The following is a 24964-nucleotide window of genomic DNA, read 5'->3' on the forward strand; positions in this document are numbered from 1 at the left end:
GTTTATGTCCTTTGGATATTGCTTGTAAAGGGAGAAATTATAGAACAGTTTCACACATATATAAAAATAATTCATAAAAAATACAAAAGCAAAATTTATGTACACATATCAAACAAAGTAAAGGTTCCTACTTTCACGGGAATGGGGAAAGTAACTTTGAAAAAAAAAAAAGATTATAACATAAACGCATGAAACTCGGGAAGTTGTATCCATGAACCTAGAGAAAATTTGCTCCATAAAATTCTACACTTAAAAATTCAGTAAAAACTCTGCAAATTCTCAAATAAAATTATTTCACTAATCTTTTCTAGTCCTGTCAATGGATCCGGTTTTAATCCGAATCCAATACAAATCAGAATCCAATAATCATTAACCCAACAAATCATTAAATATTTACAGTTGGTCGTATGCTCATATAATAATCCGACCAACTTAAGAAAATATTTAATATAATTTAATATAAATTTTACATGTGTGCAAGAGTAATTTGAGTTTTATATACATTTAGAACACACTTAAACTATTTATTTATACCCCAACAACAAATAAAAGCTAGTTATTTATAATAAAGTATCAATATTCAAAAAAAGAGAGTGCATAAACACAATAAAAGAACGATATTACTAATGAGATTTTGATTTTTTTCTAGGTCTTAAACTGAATATGATCCCACTAACGGAGTCTTGTCCAGTGAAAAAAGGCCTTAATTTGCAAATCAGTGGTCTCAAGTTCGAATTTCCATGGCACCATGATAGTATGTGTATGTGAGAAATCATCTTCCCCTTGTAATTTAGACTCACATTAAAAATAATTTTAAAAAAAGAATATGATCCCATCTTAATCCAACACTCATCAAATATGGATTGAAAGGTTCAATCCATTGATCCAAATCAAATCTAAATCATGTAATTTGATTATAAATAGATTTGAGTTTAGATCAGTCCGATTTGTTAGTCCAACCTGAGTTGTATGTGGGTTTCTATTGACATTATATACTACAAGGTATTAAATCATTTAGTTTTTTTTGGGTATCCAAACAGAGGGTATATAACATAATAAGAGCTAATAGAAATTATATCACAGAATGAAAAATACCTTATATGGTTCTGGTTTGCCGAAGGCAAATCTAGTTTTAGGCTGTCGCCGTGCCGATGAACTTTGTCTGGCTGTTGATAAACAACAGGAAAACAAATGAAGATGAGAAGTTGGGCTACTACCCCATGGAGGCGTTGATGGGAATATGGAGGGTATTAAATATTTACGTTGGCGAAAATATCGAGGTTCCAAAAACACGAAAGCAAAAATGGAAATATTTTTTTTGGTATGAATATAAATGGAAATATTGATAGCGATACATCGAAAAATGCAACTTAATAGAAAATATGAAAATTTTGAATATATTCTATCAAATATTTGTGGTTTTCCCTAAAAGAAAGTATTAAAAGCAAATGTGAGTTAAGCTAGTTGGCCAAGATAGTGAGCTCACTCCTTTTGCACTAAAAGTTTGAATCCCCTGAAACCCAAAAAAGCTCTCTCTCTCTCTCTCTCTCTCTCTCTCTCTCTTAACCTCAAGCCCTCTAGTGGGCACTGCCCCTCCTCCCCGTTTCTCATCTTCCCTCATCCCCTTCTTCTTTCCCCTCTTTATTCTTCCCTTTCAACCCCCCCTATTTCTCCCTCCACTTTCCCGGGGTGGCTCTTTCTGCCCCTTTTTAGGTTTATGACTAGATTCGTTAGGATATAGGATTTGTTAGTTGGTTTTGTTTTTGTTTTTGTTTTTTTGTGCAGGGTCTTAGCGGTCAAGGAGGAGGCGGCATCGTCGACATCGATGGGTTTAGCAGCTACCTCGAAACACTATTGTCTCCATGATGTAGTTGTTGTTTTGACCCATATATACATGAATTTGGCTCCATATTAGATTTTGGAGTTACAAAAATGAAAGTTGTTGTATTGTGTGGGTTGGGGCTTAGCCGGTATGGCACTAATGCCATCTTCAACCTAATGGGCTAAAAGTCAGATTTTGGTTTTTACCCTAAAACTGATCTCCAACCTATGTATTGCAGGGAGCTTTTACAATGAGGAGTTTAGAGTGAAGAGCTTATTTGAGGAGTTCAATCCCACCATCAAACCATTTAAAATGTTTAAGTTCATTGGTTTCTTCACATTTGTTGATAGTGAGATTGAACTCCTCAAATTAACTTATCACTCTAAACTTCTCATTATACCCTTTCCGTGTATTGCAAGGGGCTAAATACCAATGGAGGCAATAAGTTGGGCTGTATTCCGCCTGATGTTTTGCCTGTATTGTAAAGAGTGGAGCTCACGGAAAGAACAAAAGGCAGCCCACGTGAGGAGAGATAATTCTGGAACTTTGAGTTATTTTTCAAACTTGAAGCGGGGCCCCGCCACTTGTACCCACATGTTTTGTTTTTGACAGGGGTGATGATCTGGCGTTTGAAATCCAACGGCAAGAATTTGCTTGCGTTCATTTTTTTTAAAATCTATACTTAGCCGCCACCTCTCATCAAACAGCCATGGTTTTTTTTTTCCCCGACTTAATCTAACTTTAAAACAAAATCCAACAATCCAAAATGAAATCCAACTGTCAAAATATTAATATTAATTAATCTAACCCCAATCTCATCATAAAGTATATAAATATCCACTTATTTGTTCATAATTTGTGTGGTTTCCTTTTATATTTATTAATTAAAATTTTATTTTCAAAATTTGAATTTTTTTAGATTAGAATGTTTAGAAAAATAAATCATGATGTTATAAACAAAATTCACATAAGAAAAAATAATGACCAAAAAAAAAAAAGTTTAATCATTCTTAAACAATTTATCAAAAAGTTGTTGACTCAAATTTTGAGTTTGCATAGTTAGAGGAAAAACTGTTTGAGTTGGGACAGTACATGAATAGTTGTATTTTGAAGGGGGGAAATTTAGGTTTAGCCTCATTTGGGTTGGAGATGGCCTAAGGGTTTAGTGGGTATACATTATGAGTCTCTTCAGTTGCCGGAGAGAATGTGGAGCGGTGACCCTATTTCTTTGTTTGTTTTAGTCTAGTAATTCTCAGGAACTCTTTAGGAGTTTGTTGTGTTTTGTATTTTAGTTGCGATTTTCGATACGGATTTACCATTTCTGCTGTTAAATATGTATTGTAAGTTTGAGTGCAAGTGCTTTTGGCTGTTGAATCGGGAATTTAAGTGTCTTTTGCTTAAGGCGTAATTCTTTCTAGATCAAATCAACATGTTGTTGTATTGGTCTCTGGAGACATTGTACCCATATTCGGCACTATAGCTGCTTTGTACTTTCTTATGTTTCATCAATAATTACTATCACTATTTCTATAAATAAATAAATAAAAGTTTGAACCCCCTTCCCATTGATTATATTAATTTAGAGTCTTTAGAGACTATCACTTGTATTAAAAAAATTCTTAAAAGACATAATAAGTTTGGATGATTTGGTGTGACTATTCTACACATTGACACATTAATGTTTAGAGCATCTCCAAGGTAAATGTCAAATATCAAACATCAAATTTAAATTTGATGACTAATGTGGCAATTTGACATCTTACATAATTTTACACTCCACGCGATATGTCAAATTAAATTATTATTTTATTACAATTTAGTGTTTTTTTATTTATTACTTCTTCGTCAGACTCTGAATCAACAAGATTCCAAAAGTGCTCATATGGAGAATCAGAAGATGAATCAAAAAAATTGTTTAACCGGAAAAAAGTTGAAAAGAGAAAGAAGAAAAAAAATTTGTAATGGTCAAATCATTCAAGATAAAGAAGGAAAAAATATAACAGGAAAAAAATAAATGAAAGAAGATAAGTGAAGTAACAGCCAATTGTTTAAAAAATAATAATAATAATAATTTCACACCTTGCTTTTGCAAGATCAAAAGTAACGGTTGGAGGTTCAATCAGCTTTGACAATTCGATTGGAGTGATGTGAGATATTATTTATAGCCGTTAAATGTATATGTGGCACTTTTAACACATCGATTAGAGATGCTCTTAGTATTTACTGAAATTTTATACTCAAATATAAAATATAGTGTCTAAATATTGATTGCACTAAAGCGCCATGCATTTTATTTTGAAATATAAAATAATAGAGGGAAAAATTTAGTTGGGCCCAGACAATTTTCTTCTGAAGGTGAACTATCCATTTTGGCCCAACATGAAATTATACCAGTGAGATTTTATAGAGGTCGTATTTAAGACTTGGGAAACAATGTGCTCCACATGAAGAGGCTCGTAGGCAACTCAAATTTCCGGCGTGATATTGAGTAGAAATCAAGATCAAGTTTCCTTCACTGGAAACAATCTACACTCGAGCTTCATGGAAACCCATCCCTAAAGAATTCACGGAGAAAATATCGTCTCTTCAGTGGAATGTTGTTCTCTACAATTAACAACCTTATGTTTGTATATATATAATGTATTCTTCTCGTTTTTCTGCGTTTCCTTGGTACTTTGGTTGGTATCCAAATTCAAACAGAGAATATACGAGATTGGTTGAGCCCAATTTTAGTTCTAGTGCACTGCTTTATTCTGTTTGCTTGCTGAGAAAATGGGAAAGTATCTGGATTCTATAATATTTTGGCCATTAAATCAAAAATTTATAGCGCATGCTAAAACAGTAAAAGAAATCTATATCATGCAAAATATATAGCACATAGTTTTGCATGAACTTATGTTGAATTTCTTTGCCATGATTGAATATTTAAGGAAGAGCTAAAAACCCCTATCTATGAGTTGCACAAGTTCAATTTGGCAAGTCTTTGAAACCCTTGGGAAATCTACAAACTCCTGCTGCCACTCCATCTGTTTTTCTGCTGAGATATTTCTAGCATAAACTGTCACTTTGTTCAGAGCTTCACCGTGCTTCAGCATGTACTTCACCGCTTCCATTTCGTCTGAGTGCCATCTGAATCCCCGTACGCAAACAGTCTTGAGGCTTGAGAACAAACAAATAGGCAGAGTCTCTGGTTGACACCATTGATCATTCTTGTCATGATCGGCATGACACTCGATGTTCTAACAAGGATCATTTAAAACAAATAGTTCAATAAAAACTTTTGAAAAGTACTGTATATAAGACCCATTTAGTGCAGGCGGTAAACCTATTTTTATGTACTTACATTTTCAAAGACAAGATTCTCCAGATTGGGTGATATCTCGAGCAACTTCGTCAGTGATTTCCAGGAGGAGCAGGTTTTAAGACGTACCTCCAAGTGGTTCAAATTATAGAACTTAGGCAGCGGACCTTGAAATTCGAGGCAAGGATTCTCCAAGAAAGACAAAGCAAATAGGCATATCAATGACTTAATCACATATTGTCATTGATAAATTTCATCATGTAATTAAAAAGGCTATTGGAAACTAAGAGAACAAGTTAGAGATTACTTACTGTCAAAATGGGAGCTGCAAGAGACAGAGATTTAACATTGATAATTCCTGCAAAAAGCCTATGCGTGCGATGAGCATAATCAATGCCAGGATCAGCGTGATATCTCCTATACACTTGGACATCAACCTTGGCTTTGCTTAGGGATTTTGCATTCTTCAAAGAATAGGTGGCAAAAAAATTCTCCATGAGATCCAACGTTTCAAGCTGTGGAGCATTGACTGTGATAGAAACATTCCTCATCCAACTGCCCATCAAACTTATTTGTAGTATTTTTAGTTTGGGTGCAGAAACATTTAATCTCAAGACCGAATCAGCTTCTCCGGGGATTTTCTCAACATTTCCATCTATAATCAAATCTTCAAGTGCAGGGCAACAAGAAAAAAGCTTCTTCATTGAGTCCGCATCCGGAAAGCAGACTGAAACGTGGAGGAACTTGAGATTTGGGAAACAATCCGAGTTCGGTGGAATGGCAACGATATCGAACTGCAGCATCAACTTCAAAATCACCAGCGTCTTGCACATGAAAAGGGTGCTAGGCAACTCATAACGCTGCCATGGATTTGGGAACAACAAAAGATGGAGTTCGACGACATTACGCGTAATGGCAGTGCAAATCCACTCATCAACATGAGAAAAATATTTGTGTGCCCCATACAAATTAAGATGGAACCGATGAATTCTTGACGAGCCACGAGATGAAAGTACTCGATCCACAAATCCTGGACTACATGTGGAGTCAGATTTTGGTGAACATATAAGCAACTTTAGATTGGGAACAGAAGCCCACAAATTCTTCCATCTGTGTGATAAGACGCAGGTTTTTACAGCTGTGATTGTGTAAAGGAAGGAAAGAATGTGGCAAAGAACTTCATCCGGTAATCCACTGATCCTGTCTTCATCAATGCATGCTTGATGAGGCTTTGAGTTCGAAGCCATTTACGTTTCCTGAGAAGTATAATGCCAATTACGGTTCAAATCAAACAACCATGTAACTTTCTGACACATTCAAATGATAGCCTAATTAGGATCAGTGGATTGAGATAGCTTTAAAGTTTTATTGATATGAATATAGAGATAACAATACCAATACTACCTCAAGTCCTAGAAACTCTTATTAAAATACAAAAGCAGAGTAAATTCCATTTCCAAAATCATTTTTAAAACTTAAAAGATTGTTTTGAGTTAGCAATCATCAGCGTAAAAAGCCCATATATATGTCACATCAAAGCGGTGAGTTGCACTCGTCTTGCCATTCTTGACATGCTGTGTTGTTTTTGCGGTCCAACTGTTTCTCGATCATCTAGATGTTCTACGCCACTTTAGTTGCCTAAGAAGCACTTTAGTGTATCCGATTGATCCAATAATAAAGGAAGAAACAAAGGATTATCCACCTATGGTTGGTGCCAATTAAACTGGAGAAAATTTTCTCCATAACAATCTATACACTCCAAACTAATGAAAACTCTCCTTAACATTCATTTAAAAGCAGTTCCCGAGAAAATATTTTCACTTTAACTTCCTTAAAACAGCAGAATTACTTGACCAAAAACACAAACAGCAGAATTAAAATTGGCACTATGTTTTCTTTTCGTTTGTCTGCGTGTTAACTTGGTATCCAAACAGAGGATAAGAATAAAGATTAATAAGAAGATATTTCAGAAATCGGAAAAATACCTGATATGGTTCTCGGTTGGTGGAACCCAATTGTAGTTTTATTGCCCTGCTTTACTCTGTTTGCTTGCTGAGAAACAGTAGGAAAAATAAAGAAACATCAGAACAGGGGAAACACCTAGATTTCATAATATTGAATATTCGTCTCTTATAACTAACAAAATATAATCCCCCTCCCCGTAGTCTATATTATATTAAAGTAGAATATTGTTTGTATAAATAAATAAATAAATATATATATATATATATATATATATATATATATAGCACAGCCCTAGTATGTGAGGGCGTTGTATCATGTCAGACTTGATTACCAAGTAACCTGATATGATTAGACTTCCTATCATTATGTATTTGTTTTATTATAGAGGAGATAATCAACTCAGGTTGAGTTTTATCACTCCAAGTGACAGATAATGAGTTAATTAGTAATTTACCAGATTAATTTATATAACTAGTACACAAAGTTAAGCTTTGCTAGTATTAACCCAAAAAAAGGGTCCCTTATTCAACACGTTTTTTTTTTCACAGACATTGTTTTGCTTCTAATAATATGACAAAGTGCTAGGGCAAATAAGAACGATGAGGGCATATATCTGTTTTATGTGCATATATATGAATGTGGTTGCAATGCTTTGTTAGAAATCGAGGGCTCTAAATATGGGTCTTTAATATTGGAGATGTTCTTGATACATAGTTCCTATGTATTTCTTAAATAATATTTATTGTTGCAGATTTTATTGTTCAAGAATCACATAGTTTGGCGATTTACTTGTCTATGCGTTGAATAGTTTTCGTCCGAAATCTTTATTTTCTTTTCTGAATTATTTTTTCTTCGGATCATATACCATAAACATATCTTGTGAATTTCTTTGCAAAACTGATTATAGCCAATTCCTCCAAAACTGCTAATAAATTCACGTTTCATCCAAAAAGAAAGTACCCTATTCACAAATGTTGTAATGGGGTTCCATATATATAGCATAAGACCTAGGACTTGAGTTCCAAAAGTTCAACTTGGCAAGTCTTTGAACCCCTTGGGAACTTCGAAAGTTCCTGCCATACCCTCATCTCTTCTGCTACACCCAAATCATTGGTATAAAAAATTGCCACCTTAGTCAAAACCTCGCCGTGCTTCAGCAAATACTTTGCCACCTCCATCTCGTACGGCCGCCCGCAGAATCCCCGTATGCAAATAGTTTTGAGGCTGGACAACAAGCAAACAGGCACAGATTCTGGTGGACGCCATTTATGTGCTACTAGATAACCCTCAGCATGTTTCCAGCACCACTGTATGTTCTAGAGAATATTCAAAATTAATGAGTTAAATAACATGTTTCGAAATTGTATATTGGTACCGTTTTAACAAAAGGGTTATAATTTATAAATGTTACTTATACTTACCTTTTTAAACACCAGATGTTCCAGCTTGGGGGACACGTCGAGCCACTTTGTCAATGACTTCCAAGCACAGCAAGTTTGAAGATGTAGCTTCAAGTGGTTCAAATTATGAAACTTAGGCAGACGATATCGATGTATAACGTCAGGACCCTTCAGGCAATGATCACGTAGAAATAAGTCAAAATCAAGGACTTGAGCAATATCAAATATTTCCTCAGCATATATGAAAGAGAAGATGTTAATATTAGAGCTTACTTACCTCCGAAATTGGAGCTGCAAATGACAAATATGTAACCTTGTTAATTCCTGCTAAAAGCCTACTTAATTGATCAGCATAATGAAGCAATAGCCATAAGTAAACATCTCCAGGGTAACCCGTTGCAGGCACTCGGAGAGCGATTTTCGCTTTGCTGAGGGATTCTGCATTCTTCCAAAATTTATCCTCCAGATTCCAACCATTAGGATGATTACATTTTCTGTCCAGAATGACATACAAATTTATTTCTAGTCTTTTCAGTTTAGGCGCAAAGACATTAAATAGAAAAGCTGGTTTATGGTGAACAAATCCATCTATAATCAAATCTTCAAGTACAGGACAACAAGAAAAGAGGTTCCGAGTTGAGTCATAAAAAGTACGGTAGAGTGTTGAGTCATAAAAAGGACGGTAGAGTGTGACATGCATAAACTTGAGACTAGGGAAACAATTTGAGGTTGGAGGCTTGGTAATAAGATTTGATTTCACCCTCAGTCTCAAAACCTCCAATGTGTCGCACATGAAAAGGCTTCTAGGCAACTCAAAACTACTCTGGCGCGAATACGAGAGCAAGCAAAGATCAAGTTCCACAACTTTACGTGAAATAGCAGTGCAAATCCAAGCATCAATCCGGGAAAAATAATCCTCGATATTAGCACATTCGAGCCGCAATCTATGAATGTATGAGGAGCCACCAAGGGCAAGTACTCGATCCACGAACCCCGCGCAACGATCTGAGACCATATTTGGTGACTGAACACAGAAGTCAAAGCTAGAAACAGAAGTCAACACATTTTTCCATCTGTGTGATAAAATGCTGGTCTTTGCAGCTTCCTTTGTGTAAAGGAAAGAAAGTATGTGGCAAAGAAGTTCATCTGGCAATCCACTGATCCGATCTTCCATGCATGTCTTCCAACCCATTTATGATGCGATTTGTTTTCTCAAAAAAAAATAATGGGGGTTGCTGGTTCATGTCCTCTTGGCTATATAGGTTAAAGCAAAATAAAGAACTTAATTACTTGTTGCGTTAGTTCTATAATTCTTATTCAAGATGAAGTATATAGAAACACTAATTAAGTAAGAATATAACAAAGTGTTAGGGGGAAGATAAGAATGATTAGGGCAGTGTAGCATATTAATCGGAAGAAGAAATCTATAAGGGTGCATAATCCTCTGTTTGTCCTGTTTTATTTATGAGGTTGCCAAAGTTGAATCGGAGTTGGATTGTTTATTACTACTAACTTACGAATTTATACTCATTAATAAATAACATTTATCATAAGTGGATTGGTAACCCAATATGATTAGACTTCCTTACATAGAGATTTACCACAAATTTTGTTTTAGAGAGACTAGAGATATCATGATAAAAAACCCATAATTATTTTATAATTAATTATGAAGTTACTGATGCCAAACTTTGGTTTTTGGTGTGTGTTTAACTCGGCCTCAACCTTGCTTGAAATACCAGTAACAACTCGTATACTTTTTCTGTGCCAATATCCTTTGTACATTACAGAAAAAAGGTTATCGTATACTTAACCAGATATTTGTGTCTGAGTTTTCTCACTAGCAAACTCACAAATTAGTCTCAGAGATTGAGGTATGCAATACAAATAAAGGGAACTAAAAAGAGAAAATAAGAAAAGTTAGAAACATAAGTACTCCAAATACATTCATGTTTTATCGACAAAGAAAGGATCCATTCACAACCTTGGAAATGGAAACCATATAATTAAAACCTAGAAGTTCTCAGTGCACACCTTCGGGAATATAATTTCGCACGTCTGCGAAACCCTCGGGAACTTCTGAACTTCCTCCCATAACTTCTTCTCTTCTCTTAAATATGTAGCTCTAGTACAGAATATCATGTAATCCAAAACCTCACTGTGCTTCAACAAGTACTCTGCCACTTTCATCTCATCTGGCTGCCGACGGAATCTTTGCATTCAAACAGTCTTCAGGTGTGACGACAAACAAATAGGAACAGACTCAGGTGGAGTCCATTCATGTACTAATTCATCCTTGTCGTGCTGTTTAAGACATTTGATGTGCTAAAGATTATTCAGAACAAACGAGTTAAATTAAAGTATACTTGAAAATTTGTATTTATGGATAACATTTAGCGTAGGGTACATCCACATAAACTAACCTTATTGAAGGTAAGAGATTCCAGATTGGGCGATGCATTGAGAAAGTTTATCAATGATTGCCAAGAGCAGCAACTCTGGAAAAGTAGCACCAGGCGTTTCAAATTAGGTAGACAATAGCGATATACAATGCGGGGATCCTTCACAAATGACAAGTATTGATCAATCAAAAACTAGAAAAATCAAATATTTCCTCAGGGTAAAATAGCATTCCAATTGATAAATTGAAGCGTGCAAAAAGGCTGTGAGACACTGAGGGAACCAGTTTGAGCATACTTACCCCAAAAATAGGTGCTGAAACCCCCAGATATTCGACATTGCCAATTCCTGCAAAATGCCTGTGTAAAAGCTCAGCAGCATCAGATCCCGCATGCAGGCCCTCAAAATTATTCTTAGCTATCTTGAGGGATTTTGCATTCTTCGAAGAAAAGACTGCCAAAACATTGCCATCGAAACTGAACTTTTCAAGATTTGGAGTATTGGCATTAATAAAAGTCTTGTAATCATAATATTCACCAATTATACAGAGGAACACATTCATACGCAGTCTCTTTAATTGTGGTGCAGAAATATTTACATTCAAAACAGAACCTCCATCAGGTTCTGCCTCAATAGTCAAATCTTCAAGTACAGGGCAACAAGTAAAGCGCTTCCCCATTGAGTCAGCAGCATCAGGACACGCTACATTAACATGGAGGAACTTGAGACTTGGGAAACAATCGGAGTGAGGAGCAAAGGTAATAACTGAGGGCAGCTTCAGCTTCGAAACCACCAATGTTTTACACATGTAAAGGCTTCTTGGCAACTCAAAAGGCTCGGATGAAAATGAGTCCCGAGCAAGATCAACATCGAGTTCAACAACATTATGAGTAATGGCAGTGCAAATCCAATTATCCAACCATGGAAGTTCTGCCATGTACTTAGTATGCAGACGGAATCTATGAATGCTCGAGTTGCCCCGTGAGTAAAGTACATGATCCACCAACCCTGCAAAACGCTCTTGATCAAATTCTTCTATATTGTCACATAGGTCGATATTGGGAACGGAAGCCCACACATGGTTCCATCTATGTGATAAAATGGTGGTCCTAACAGCCTGGACTGTTGGAAGGAAGGAAAGAATGTGATAAAGAATTTCATCTGGTAATCCACTGATTCTATCTTCAGTGCATAACGATAATCAAAAGTTTTTTTCTGGGTTTTTCATGGCATGCAGACAGAGAATACACACACAAGAATAACGATATGACAAACGAAATAATACTTCAGAAAATGAAAAATACCTCATATGAGTGAGGACTCGTCTGGTTCTGTTTGGTTGCTGAGAAACTACGGGAAAAGAAAGGAAGATGAGAAAGCGGCCAGTTCTATACCTTCTCTTCGGTATGTGAGATTTGGGGCCCACGCTTGCGCGGGATTTTAATTTTCAGGTAATCAGAAAGCCAATTTTGTTGAAATTTGGGCTTTCATTTGTGTTTTGAGGTCTACAATTGAAAGACCTTGCTCATGTATCCTGGCCCAAATTCATTAGCTACCTAATCTTTCAGCCCAGGCAAGTTCCTTTTGTTTTGGTAACCATAGAAAAATAATTTTATCTTGAGGGAAAAAAACAAAAAACAAAGCTGCTAAATTGAACCCGACTAATTTCAAGAGAAAACTCTATTGGGCATATTCGTTAATGGGGGAAAAGTGATGAAATTATTGGGGGAAAAATATAATTCCGAAAGAAAACTCTATTGGGCATATTCGTTATTGGGGCATAGTTTGTTTGCCTTCTTCAACAATATTTTTCCTACTATTTTAGATGAAATCTTATTATTGGGGGAAAAGTATGAAAAACCAAAAACATAAATAAAATTTTAAAAAAAAAAGTTTTTGAATACACGCTTACCAATAAAGATGTCATTAGTTTTCCACACTGTGTTGGCATACAAATTTAAAAAAGTAAAAGAAAAAAGGGTTTGATATGAGGGTATTGTAGGTTTGACTTTGCTCATACCAACAACAATAATTGAGAAATAGCAGTTAAGCAATGACTAATTTGTTTTTATTTAGTTTCCTTGGTTTATGAGCCATAAACCATAATCTAATTCCTCCAAAGTGAAAAGGAGCTAAAAAAAGGAATACAACAAGAGTTGAAAGCAATATACAGCAAATAAATACATGTTCTTATCAACATAGAAATGATAAACTCGATACTCCCAAACAGAGTTCATATGAAACCTCATTTGAGTTTGGGAAATACAATTTGACAAGTCTTTGAAGCCCTTGGGAACATTGAAATTGTCTGCAACAATTTTACCTCTTCTCTGAGACCTAGCAAAGGGCACTTCATCTCTTTTTCTTCACAGAAATACTCAAGGGTACAAATTGTGATGGTGTTCAAAACCGCACCGTACTTCAACAAGTACTCCACCACTTCCATCTCATCCGGCAGCCCCTGGAATCCCCGTATGCGAATAGTCTTGAGGTGTGACAACAAACAAGCAGGCACAAAATCTGGTGGACTCCATTCATGCACCGACTTGTCCACGAAATGGCACACATAACAGTGGATGCTCTAAAGATGGTTTAAAATATAAATGAGTTGAATGAACATCTTAAAAGATTGAATATCAGTACAGTTCAGCGTATACTTACATTCTCAAAGACTAGATGTTCCAATTTGGGAGATATCTGCAGAAAATTTGTGACCGAACGCAACGAGCAGCAATTTTGAAGAAGCAACTCCAAGTGGTTCAAATTGTTAAATGTAGGGAGATGATATTGATACACACTGCAGGGACCCTTCACAAATGATAAAAGTAAATATGTTTTCATTCCATTCATAAACTCCAGCACGTAAAAAAGTTATCAGTCACTTAGGGAACAAGTTAGAGCATCCTTACCCCGAAAACTGGAGCTGAAAGTGACAGAAATTTAACATTGCGAATTTCGGCAAAGAGCCACTGTATGTGATCGGCAGAATCACGGACAGTGCCAAACTTCTCCCCAGAATGCAGGTTTACCAAATCAATCTTGGCTCTGCTCAGGGAATGTGCATTCTTCAGAGAATAGTTTGCCAAAATATTCTCCTGCAGATTAAACTCTTCCAGACTTGGAACATCAGCATTAATAAAAACTTTTCGATCATAATTTTGATGAAATGGCACGATATACCAACTTATTCTTAATCTTTTTAGTTTCGGTGCAGAGACTTCAAAATTCAGCACTGAATCATATCCAGGTTCTCCCTCTATAACCAAATCTTCAAGAGCAGGGCAACATGAAAAGAGCTTCTCCATTGAGTCAGCATCAGGAAGCACGACATCAACGTGGAGGAACTTGAGACTTGGGAAACAATCTGAGGCAGGTGCAAGGGCAATAAAATTTGATTGCAGCCTCAGCTTCAAAAGCACCAGTGTTTTGCACATGAAAAGGCTTCTAGGCAACACGAAAGGATGCGGTGGATTCGAGTACTCGTAGAGCTCAAGGTCGAGTTCGACAACATTACGCATAATGGCAGTGCGAATCCAAGCATCAATACGAGAAAAATCCTTCATTTCCAGACACAAAAGGCGGAATCTATGAATGTTGGAGGAGCCACGAAAGAAAAGTACCCGATCCACAAACCCGGAGAAGCCATCTGGATCAGATTTTTTCAAACGTCTTTCTAATGGATAATATTCTCTGTCACGCAAGTACAGATTTGGAACAGAAGTCCACTGATTCTTCCACCTGTGTGATAAAACGCTGGTCCTCACAGCCTCTCTTGTCAAAAGGAAGGAGAGAATATGGGAAATGATTGCATCTGGCAATCCACTGATCCTATCTTCATGGCATGCTTCACGAGACTTTGAATTCGAACCCATTTTCGATCATGTGATGCGTTTCCTGAAAACCCAAAAAAATATAAATCAATCTGCGACTCTGAATTTGAACCCAAACATACAAACAACCACTTTAACCATTGCATGTGTGTTTGCAACAAGCCTAATATAATATAATGGGGTTCATGTTTTCTTTGCCATACGAGAAAACAGTTCCTGAGAAAGTTTCCTTAAGAGAGACAAGATTTGAAATAAAAGTCAACAGAGTTTCTGGGGAAAATCTCCTTAGAAAGGATTTCAAACAAAATCCCACAAGATAAAAAATTCAGAAGAGCCTTTTCCCTCAATTTCTGTGCTAGTAGATTTATGAAAACAGAGGAAATACAAATCAGAAAAACAACAACACAGAGGATATACAGATAATTCCAATACAAGTAAACCGAGGAAATATTTCAGAAAAGGGAAAGAGAACCTGATGATGAGATTCTCCATTGGTTTACTCTGTTTTCTCTGTTTGCTTGCTGAGAAACATGAGGAAAAGAACGGAAGATGAGAGACCGGTTCACTTCACTTACAATGTTCAACCACGTTTATCTCCCGGAAGACTGGAAATGGTGGTAAACTAAAGTGTGAGACTGAGACAACAACTGACCAAACACGAACCAAACCTGAAAGTACTAAATGACAAAACAACAAGGTTTTACAGTTTACTTTCTTTCTCACTCACCCTCTTCTCTGGTCCCATCTTTTATTCATAGTTTTTTTATTATAAATTTTTTGTGCTTTGGACAAAATGATTACTTCTATCGCTGGAGTACAATAATTGGATAATGACGTGATCCATTACGATACAAATACATGTCATTGTAAATTAGGCTTACTTTTACATCACTCCCTTGACGTGTTGCAACTTATGTGGTTAGATTAATATTTTGCGTCTCATTTTATTTTCGATCTGTCGAATATAGTTAATTTGGACAAAATATCGGTCAAAACTGCTGATGTGACAAAATGAACCCCTCTTTGCTCAAATCAGATTTAAAATTTTATATTAAAAATTTGCTAATTCAACTCAAAAATTTTAAAAAACACAACTTGTCAGTGATGAGCAGCAGGTGTGAAGAAAACTCCAAGTGGTTCAAATTATTTATAAAAGGAGGCAGAGAAATTGACGCACACCGTAGGGACAAAAAATGACACAAGTGCAGCTTAATCATGGCCCGGAGCAAATTAAATATTCCTTGGCATGTTATAGAATTTCCATCAATTCCCAGCTGGGGTATATGCATTCGTTGGATTCATGTTATAGTGGCGATCTTTAAGATGTCATGGAGAAAGATTTTTCGATGAAAGTGCACATCAAATAGATTCTTTGTTTCATGGTCATTTTAATTTTAGTTTTTATTTTTTATTTTTTGTGTTATAATATAGATGAAAAATAGGGAGAATGAGAGTGGAGATGAGATTGATAGGGTAAGATGGGTAGGAAGAGTAGTAAAAATGAAAACAAAATTTTAAAATTGAAATATATTTGAAATTATTTTTATTTTTATTACTCATTCCTCTCATCTTCCCGTCTCATTCTCTCTCTCAATCTCATCATCACCCTCACTTTCATTCTCTCTCTCATTTTCCTCTGCATTCTAGCACAAAAATTGAAAACTAATAACTAAAATTGAAATGATTATCAATCGGCCCTTAATATTCTCAAAAATGATTTATTTGTGTTGCAGCAGAAAACTAATTAAATGATAAGATATTATGTTATGTATGCTTTCCATATATGTTTCCATGACTCCTTCCTCCAAAATGAAAGAAACTAAAAGCAGAAGATATTTATAACACAAGTGCACCTCCATCAGCAAAGAAAGGATCCCTTCACAACTTTGAAAACGGAATCCACAGAAAACCTAGATACCACTATTTTGGAAATTCAATTTGACAAGTCTCTGAAGCCCTGGGGAACATTGAAATCTCCAGGCATAACTCCATCTCGTCTTCGATAGCGAAATCACGAGTATAAATTATCACGTTATTGAAGACCTCACCGTGCTTCAACAAGTGGTCTCCAGCCGTCCCTCAAATTCCCATAAGCAAATGGTCTCGAGGCATGACGACAAGCAAATCGGTGGTACCCACATTGGTGGACACCACACATGGGGTACGTGGAGTACGAAGTCATCCCCGTAGTAAGCAATAACTGTCCGCGACTGGTAAAGATTATTTAAAATAAACAAGTTAAATTAAAACCTCTCAAATTTGCATCTTGGTACCAACACCATTTAGCTTAAGGTGGGGGAATTTGGAAGACAAGATGTTTCAGGTGGGGGAATTTCTTGAGCAACTTTGTCAGTAATCTCCAAGAGCAGCATCTATGAAGAAATAGCTCCAAGTGTATTAAATTAGCAAATGTAGGCAGATCATATTGACGCATTCAGCGTTGATCCTGCACATAGGATAAAGTGTACAGATCAATCAATGACTAGATCAACATCAAATTTGCTTAGCATAAGTTCGTTACTGTACCCCAGTCTCACACCGACAGCATACTATCCTAGACCTTTGTCGATTCCGAATTGATACAAATTCATAGTTAGGTTAGCCAGCCCGGTAACCCCGACAAGTGGGAGGGTTTGCACTTTCCCAATCATACGATTCTGCCAGACAATTCTATTTCATTCGTTCTCCACTCAAAACAGTCTATACAGAGTTTTAAAAAAAAAATTCCAATAACAATGCAGATTTTATATATAGAGTAAAATTTTTAAAACGCAATGCAAGTTATTATTATTATTTTATTATGAATAGCGATCCATTTACAAGTTTGAAAATGGAGTTTATATAAAGCCTAGGACTTGATTTTCATAACTTCAATTTGACAAGTCCTTGAACCCTTTGGGAACATTGACAGTTTCTGCCTTAGCTTCATTTCTTCTTCTGAATGAAAGTAAGAAGGACAAATTTTCACCGTATTCAATACTTCACCGTGCTTCAATAAGTACTTCACCACTTCTATGTCATCTGGCCACGCATGGAATCCCTGTATGCAAATTTTCTTGAGGCTTGACAACAAACAGATAGGCACAAAATCTGGCTGACTCCATTGACCAACTGCAAACTCACTCTCACGGTTTTCCAGTTTCGCAGTGTAGCTGATGTGCTAAAATTCATTAAAACGTAAATGAGTTAGACTGAACTCTATGAATCATAGAACATTGCACAGTGGTACTGTTTAGCATAAGCGTAAATCCATTTGTTACTTACAACTGTGTAGACAAGATATTCCCTAAACCTTAAACTTACAATTGCGAAGACAAGATATTCCAGATTGGGTGATATATTTAGCAACTTTGTCAAAAACTGCCACGAGAAGCAGGGTTCAAGATGTAGCTCCAAGCAGTTCAGAATATTAAATGTAGGTAGATGATATCGATCTCGAGTGAAAAGATCCTACACAAACGATAAAGTATACACGTCAGCGAAATGCTCCAGAAAAATTATATATGTCCTCACCATAATATAGCATTTCCAATATATAGAAAAAGTACGTGAAAATGCTATTAGACACTAATGGAATAAGTTAGAGCATACTTACCCCATAAACTGGAGATGAAAGTGATAAATATGTAACATTGTGAATTCCTGCAAAAAGCCTATGCATACGATCGGCAGAGTCACGGGCAAAGTCAGGGTCCTCTAATGTATACAGGCGCCCCAAATCAATCATGGCTTTGCTTAGGGATTTTGCATTGTTCAAAGAATAGCTCGCCAAGAAATTATCCCGGAGATTGAACTCTTCAAGATTCGGAGCATCAGCATTAATGTAAATTCTTTTGCACTTGTATTCTAACATTTTGTAATCACCTTCATCCCAACGGACTAGATCCATGGACAAACGCATTCGAAGTCTTTTTAGTTTAGGTGCAGAGACATTAATATTCACAACTGAATCATCTTTAAGGTGTCCCTCTATAATCAAATCTTCGAGTACGGGGCAGCAAGTGAGGAGTTTCTCCAATGAGTGACCACCAGGATACTGGAGTGTAACATGGAGGAACTTAAGACTTGGGAAACAATCAGAGGGAGGATTGATGATAATATCTTTATGATTCAGAGTCAGCTTCAAAACCTCCAATGTGTTGCACATCAAAAGCCTTCTAGGCAACTCATAACCCTCGTATCTGTGTGACTTTGAGTCCACATCCACATCGAGGTCAAATTCAAATTCGACAACATTACGCCTAACAGCAGTGTAAATCCAGGGATCAATACGACAAAAATCCTCCTCGATTACAGAACAACGAAGCTGGAAGGTATGAATGTTTGATGAGCCACGAAAGAAAAGTACACAGTCCACAAACTGCGCAAAAGGTTCAAATGCTGCCTGTGAACCAAGAGTTAAGTTTATCTTGGGAACAGAAGTCCACACATCGAACCATCTATGTGACAAAACGCTGGTCTTCACAGCATCTTCTGTTGTAAGAAAAGAAAGAATGTGGCTAAGAATTGCATCTGGCAATCCACTGATCCTATCTCCTATGCATGGTTTACAACATCTTGAGTTCGATCCCATTTACGATTCGATACACTTTCTGTATAAAAAAAAAAAACAAAAACAAAACACCATTTTCTAAGAGAGTTTCCTATTGAGACCCCAAAAAACAAACCCAAAAAAAAAAGAAAAGGAATCCCTTAAACAGTTTCACATGAAAATTTGTTCTCCATAAAAATCTATCCCAGTCAGTAAACATCTATACCAACTAAGTGTTAACAATATATGAGCTGGAGGTGTTAACAATATATGAGCTGGAGAGTGGTCACGTGCTTCTCAGTGTAGAACTCGTGATTGTTAGTTAGGCTTGTTAGCTAGGCTACTTAGTAGAAGTTGTCGGCTATATAAACATTAGATTAAGCATTGCTTTAGTTAAGTGAAAATTGTAACAGCTTTTCATTACAGAAAATACAGATCTCATTTCTCTCTCTCTTTCTCTCTCTCTCTCCCTCTTCCTTCGACTTTCTCTGTCAAACACCCAAACCTAACTTTCTTGCCTCCATGGTTAACATGGTATCAGAGCTTCGGCTCTTTGATTCCTGATCGTTTTTGCTTCCGCTCTTCTGTATCATAATCAATCTCCGATTGCATCAATGGCGATTCATGTTTTCCTCAAGTCTGATATTTCTGCCGATTTTGCAAGTGTTTGTCGCCAACTTTCTTCGAGCATTGTTCTTCTTGACTCGATGATACATTCATCTTTGGTATGCTGATTCTGTCCTCAATTTCAGTTTAAGTTTGAAGCGATTTCATTAAAAGCACGAAGCATGCTCTGTAATTTCTTGAAGCACGAAGCCGAGTTATCTGATTGCCTGTTGCACGAAGCAATTTTTCAGTCTTGAAGCACGAAGCAATTTTTCAATTCTCTTGAAGCACGAAGCAATTTCTCTGTTTTCTTGAAGCACGACGTAATTTCTTGGAAGATCATCTTTTGATTTGTTGACGCAATTTTTTTTTGATTCTTTGACTCTATACTGCCATGACAATCACTGCTCCGAAAATTGAGACTTTATTAGGTGTTTTGACTATTAAGTTGAATGATGATAACTTTGTGAAATGGAACTATCAATTGGAGTCTGTTCTTCAAGGATACGACTTATATGGCCATTTTGATGGCTCTTCTGTGTGTCCATCTAAATACGTTATCTCTGAGTCAGAAGGAGTCACAACTGAGCTCACTGAGAGCTATCGTCAATGGATTCAAGTTGATAAATCCTTGCTAAGTTTGCTTCTTGCAACACTGTCTGATGAGGCAATAGAGTATGTCATTGGTTGTAAATCGGCCAGGGATGCGTGGCTAAGCCTCACTGATAGATATGCCTCCGTTTCAAGAGCTCGTGTCAATCAACTCAAAACTGAGTTGCACACTATCCACAAGGGTGGTGATTCAGTTGAAAAATTCTTGCTTCGTCTAAAGCACATACGAGATCAGTTGGCAGCAGCAGGATTTAAGCTCTCAGATGATGACATTATCATTGCAGCTTTAAATGGATTACCACAGGAATTCGACATGATCAAGACTGTGCTCATTGCAAGGGAAACACCTATAGCTCTTAAGGAGTTTAGAGCTCAGTTGCTGTCTGTTGAAAAGAATATTGAATCCAGAATGTTAGCAATGAATCACTCCATGACTGGTATGATGAGTGTCAGTCCGTTTGAAATTGGCTCATCATCTCATTCTCAAGATGCTTCTCAGACTCAGGGTACTGCCTCTACAGTTGGTACCATCACTCCTCACCCTCAAGCTTCATTTCCTATGGGCTTTAATAGGGATAAATCTCAGACCAATACTTCTCATGGTGCTTATCAGTCATCAGAGTTCTCTCCTTCGTCTTATCAGCCTAATAATACATCAAGCTCTACCAATCAGTTTGTTCCTCGCGGTAGAGGCTCTATCAATGGTCGATTCCATAATCACAATAGCAACAGAGGTGGTTTTTCACCACGGTTCCCTTCTGCTCCGAGATCACAGGCCATACCTGAGTGCCAAATCTGCAATAAGAGAGGACATACGGCACCAAACTGTTACTATAGAATTCCAGATAACTCATCCACACCTATTCTTGAGTGTCAAATCTGTGGCAAGAAAGGGCACATCGCATTGAACTGTTATCATAGAGCCAACTTTGCATACCAAGGTGCTCCTCCTCCACAGTCTATTCAGGCTATGACAGCCAATATGTCCTATACTCCAAATGACCTATGGATAGCAGACAGTGGAGCTTCCCATCACATGACACCCAATGTGCATCAATTGCAAGCGTCTGCCCCTTACTCTTCTGAAGACAAGATTACTATAGGCAATGGGGAAGGTCTGAGCATTGACCATATTGGCCATTCTATTTTATCCGCCTTACCAGGCACTTTACACTTAAATAAAGTGTATCATGTTCCTAAACTTGCAGCCAATCTGTTATCTGTGTATCAACTATGCAAGGATAATAACTGCAATGTTATTTTTGATGAGTATCACATATACGTGCAGGACAAGCAAACCCACAGGATTCTGTACAAAGGTCAGAGTGACAAAGGGCTCTATCCCATTCCACAAGTTCATCCTCAACTTTCACAAATTCACAGGTCACCCTTGGATTCTTCAATTTCTGTCATAGCAAATAAAGATGCAGCCAACAATAAAGCCTTGTCTCTACCTCCAGCAGCACAAGGGAATTCAAGACCTCATGCACTCTTGGGTCAACAAGTCAAAACCAAGCTGTGGCATCTTCGACTGGGCCATTCTTCCAATGATGTTCTTCATCACATGTTAAAGGTTTCTAATATTCCTTTGTCTGTTGATTCCACAACTGAGATGTGTGACTCTTGTTTACAAGGCAAAATGCACAAATTGCCTTTTTCTTCCTCTTCTACCACTAGTCTTAGACCATTTACTAAGCTGCATACAGATGTTTGGGGCCCTTCCAATGTTGCAGCTCTAGGTGGTTATAGATACTTTCTCACCATTATAGACGATTGTACACGCTACATGTGGGTATTTCCCTTGATCAATAAATCAGAAGTTTCATCTGTTTTCATAAAGTTTCATGCCTATATTGTGACTCATTATCAAGCTCAAGTTCAGTTTTTGCAATCTGATGGTGGTGGTGAATATATTAGTCACATGTTCAAAGATTTTCTAGCTTCTAAAGGCATTCTTCATCAGCTCTCTTGTCCTTATACTCCTCAGCAAAATGGATTGGCTGAGAGGAAGAATAGGCATCTTATTGAGACTACTCTTGCTCTATTAACTACAGCTGGGCTATCTCTTCCCTTTTGGTTTTATGCTGTGACTCACGCAGCATTCCTGATCAATCGCATGCCAAGTCGAGTTCTTAATATGCTATCTCCATATTATAAGTTGTTTGGTGGCCATCCAGATTTACTATCTCTCAAAGTCTTTGGGTCTGCAGTGTATCCTTTGCTGCGTCCCTATAATGCTCACAAGCTTGAACCACGATCTCATCAATGTATTTTCTTGGGGTATTCCATGGGATATAAGGGAGTACTGTGTTATGATCTGAGAACTCATAAGGTTCTCATTTCTAGACATGTTATACACAATGAAGATGTGTTTCCATGTAAGACAACCCAAGTTTCGACTCAAAATCAAGATCAGTCCTCACTGTCAACCTCTACCTCTCAATCTACACCAGTGACTGTTATTTTGGCTTCCATGCCTCAGAAATCTCCATCTGCACCTGTGCTTAATTCCTCTACATCATCCACCAATTCTTCTTCATCTCCAGTTCATGATAATCAGATGCTGCCAGTTTTCACAGATGCACAATTAGAAGTTCTACTTCCTCTTGAGTCTGCATCTGCACTTATGGACAATTCAGGACCACTTCCTGCGCAGGTGCATCCTGCAAGCCCTATGAATAATCACCCAATGCAAACTCGTTCCAAGTCTGGTATTGTGCAATCCAAGCAATTCCCAGAATTTTCCAGCTTTCATACACAGTTAACTTCCATTTCTGAACCAGACACACCATCCTATTTTCAACAAGCTCTTGGTCATCCAGCATGGAAACAAGCCATGACAGAAGAAATTCAAGCTCTTGATCAACAAGGAACCTGGACTCTTGTTCCTCCTCCTCCAAATACAAATATTGTGGGCTGTAAATGGATCTTTAAGATCAAAAAGAATGCAGATGGCACTATCTCTCGCTATAAGGCCAGATTAGTTGCTCAGGGATTCAGTCAAGAATATGGGTTAGATTATGAGGAAACCTTCAGTCCTGTGGTACGTCATACAACGGTGCGTCTCATTCTTGGTCTAGCTGTCAATTTTCAATGGGAATTACGGCAGCTGGATGTGAAAAATGCCTTTCTTCACGGTGAGCTTCAAGAAGAAGTGTTCATGAAGCAACCTCAAGGCTTTGTCGATTCTCAATATCCTAATCATGTGTGCAAGCTTCAAAAATCTCTCTACGGCCTGAAGCAAGCTCCTCGTGCATGGAATGCAAAATTCACAGGCTATTTACCTACCTTGGGTTTTTCAGTTTCACACTCTGATCCCAGCCTGTTTGTGAAGAAAACTGAATTTGCTGTTGTCATCCTATTACTCTATGTTGATGATATAATAATCACAGGTTCTGATCCTTCACTGGTGACATCTGTTATTCAAGCTCTTAGTGAAGTTTTTGAGCTTAAAGATCTGGGAAAGCTCAAATATTTCCTTGGTCTTGAGGTGCAATACCATTCAGGAGGGAAAATATTTGTCAATCAAGCCAAATATGCTAGAGATCTCATCAAAAAGGCATCTATGGATACATGTAAGCCTTGTAGCACCCCTTCTAAACCTCACCATCAGGTCTTAAAGGATGAAGGTACTCCACTTCCAAATCCCACACTCTTTCGAAGCATTGTAGGTGCTTTGCAATACTTGACATTCACAAGACCAGACATTGCTTTTGCTGTCAACACAGTCTGTCAGTTTATGCATAGTCCTACAGATGTTCACCTTAGCCTAGTTAAACGTATTATCAGGTACTTGCAAGGCACATTGCAGTTTGGTGTCACATTTTCTCCAGGATCCATGGTCTTATCTGGATATTGTGATGCCAATTGGGCTGGTGATCCCAATACTCGCAGATCCACCACAGGATATGTTGTTTTCCTCGGTTCCAATCCGATTTCTTGGTCCTCCAAGAAGCAGGCTTCTGTTTCTCGCAGCTCTACAGAAGCAGAATATCGAGCACTTGCTCACTGTGCTGCAGATATCTCATGGATACGACAAGTCTTGTGCGATTTGCATATGATAGTTCCTGAAGCTCCTCTCCTACACAGCGACAACTTGTCTGCTCTAGCTCTCAGTGCAAACCCTGTTTTTCATTCTCGCATCAAACACCTGGATGTGGATTTTCACTTCATTAGAGAGCGTGTTCAAAGTAAAGATCTCATTGTCCAATATGTTCCCACAGATGAACAAGTTGCTGATATTTTGACAAAAGGCCTTCATAGTCCAATATTCATCAAACATTGCTCCAATCTCAGCCTTGGCTCTTCCCCAGCTGAGCTTGAGGGGGGGTGTTAACAATATATGAGCTGGAGGTGTTAACTGTTAACAATATATGAGCTGGAGGTGTTAACAATATATGAGCTGGAGAGTGGTCACGTGCTTCTCAGTGTATAACTCGTGATTGTTAGTTAGGCTTGTTAGCTAGGCTACTTAGTAGAAGTTGTCGGCTATATAAA

At 37.3% G+C, this 24964-nt stretch overlaps 4 protein-coding genes and 1 pseudogene across 4 annotated transcripts; all 5 read right to left on the bottom strand.

Moving 5' to 3' along the window:
- On the bottom strand, positions 4759–6370 carry LOC18780119 (F-box/LRR-repeat protein At4g14103). The gene is made up of 3 exons (XM_007212583.2): positions 5435–6370; positions 5166–5312; positions 4759–5061 (listed from the first exon to the last, which is right to left on the bottom strand). The coding sequence occupies exons 1-3, from the start codon at positions 6368–6370 to the stop codon at positions 4759–4761; spliced, it is 1386 nt and encodes a 461-aa protein (XP_007212645.2).
- LOC18779077 (FBD-associated F-box protein At4g10400) lies at positions 8096–9662 on the bottom strand. The gene is made up of 3 exons (XM_020562238.1): positions 8766–9662; positions 8510–8656; positions 8096–8404 (listed from the first exon to the last, which is right to left on the bottom strand). Exons 1-3 carry the CDS (start codon positions 9660–9662, stop codon positions 8096–8098), a joined length of 1353 nt encoding a protein of 450 aa, XP_020417827.1.
- LOC18779489 lies at positions 10502–12197 on the bottom strand (annotated as a pseudogene).
- Positions 12933–15436, bottom strand: LOC18781456 (F-box/LRR-repeat protein At4g14103). Its single transcript, XM_007212464.2, has 4 exons — positions 15191–15436; positions 13798–14782; positions 13550–13696; positions 12933–13469 (listed from the first exon to the last, which is right to left on the bottom strand). The coding sequence occupies exons 2-4, from the start codon at positions 14758–14760 to the stop codon at positions 13134–13136; spliced, it is 1446 nt and encodes a 481-aa protein (XP_007212526.2). The 5' UTR covers positions 14761–14782; positions 15191–15436; the 3' UTR covers positions 12933–13133.
- On the bottom strand, positions 17495–20276 carry LOC18779276 (F-box/LRR-repeat protein At4g14103). The gene is made up of 3 exons (XM_020561465.1): positions 18314–20276; positions 18022–18168; positions 17495–17878 (listed from the first exon to the last, which is right to left on the bottom strand). Exons 1-3 carry the CDS (start codon positions 19289–19291, stop codon positions 17567–17569), a joined length of 1437 nt encoding a protein of 478 aa, XP_020417054.1. The 5' UTR covers positions 19292–20276; the 3' UTR covers positions 17495–17566.

The sequence above is a fragment of the Prunus persica genome, chromosome G4 (assembly GCF_000346465.2).
Source record: "Prunus persica cultivar Lovell chromosome G4, Prunus_persica_NCBIv2, whole genome shotgun sequence".
Classification (NCBI taxonomy): Eukaryota; Viridiplantae; Streptophyta; class Magnoliopsida; order Rosales; family Rosaceae; genus Prunus; species Prunus persica.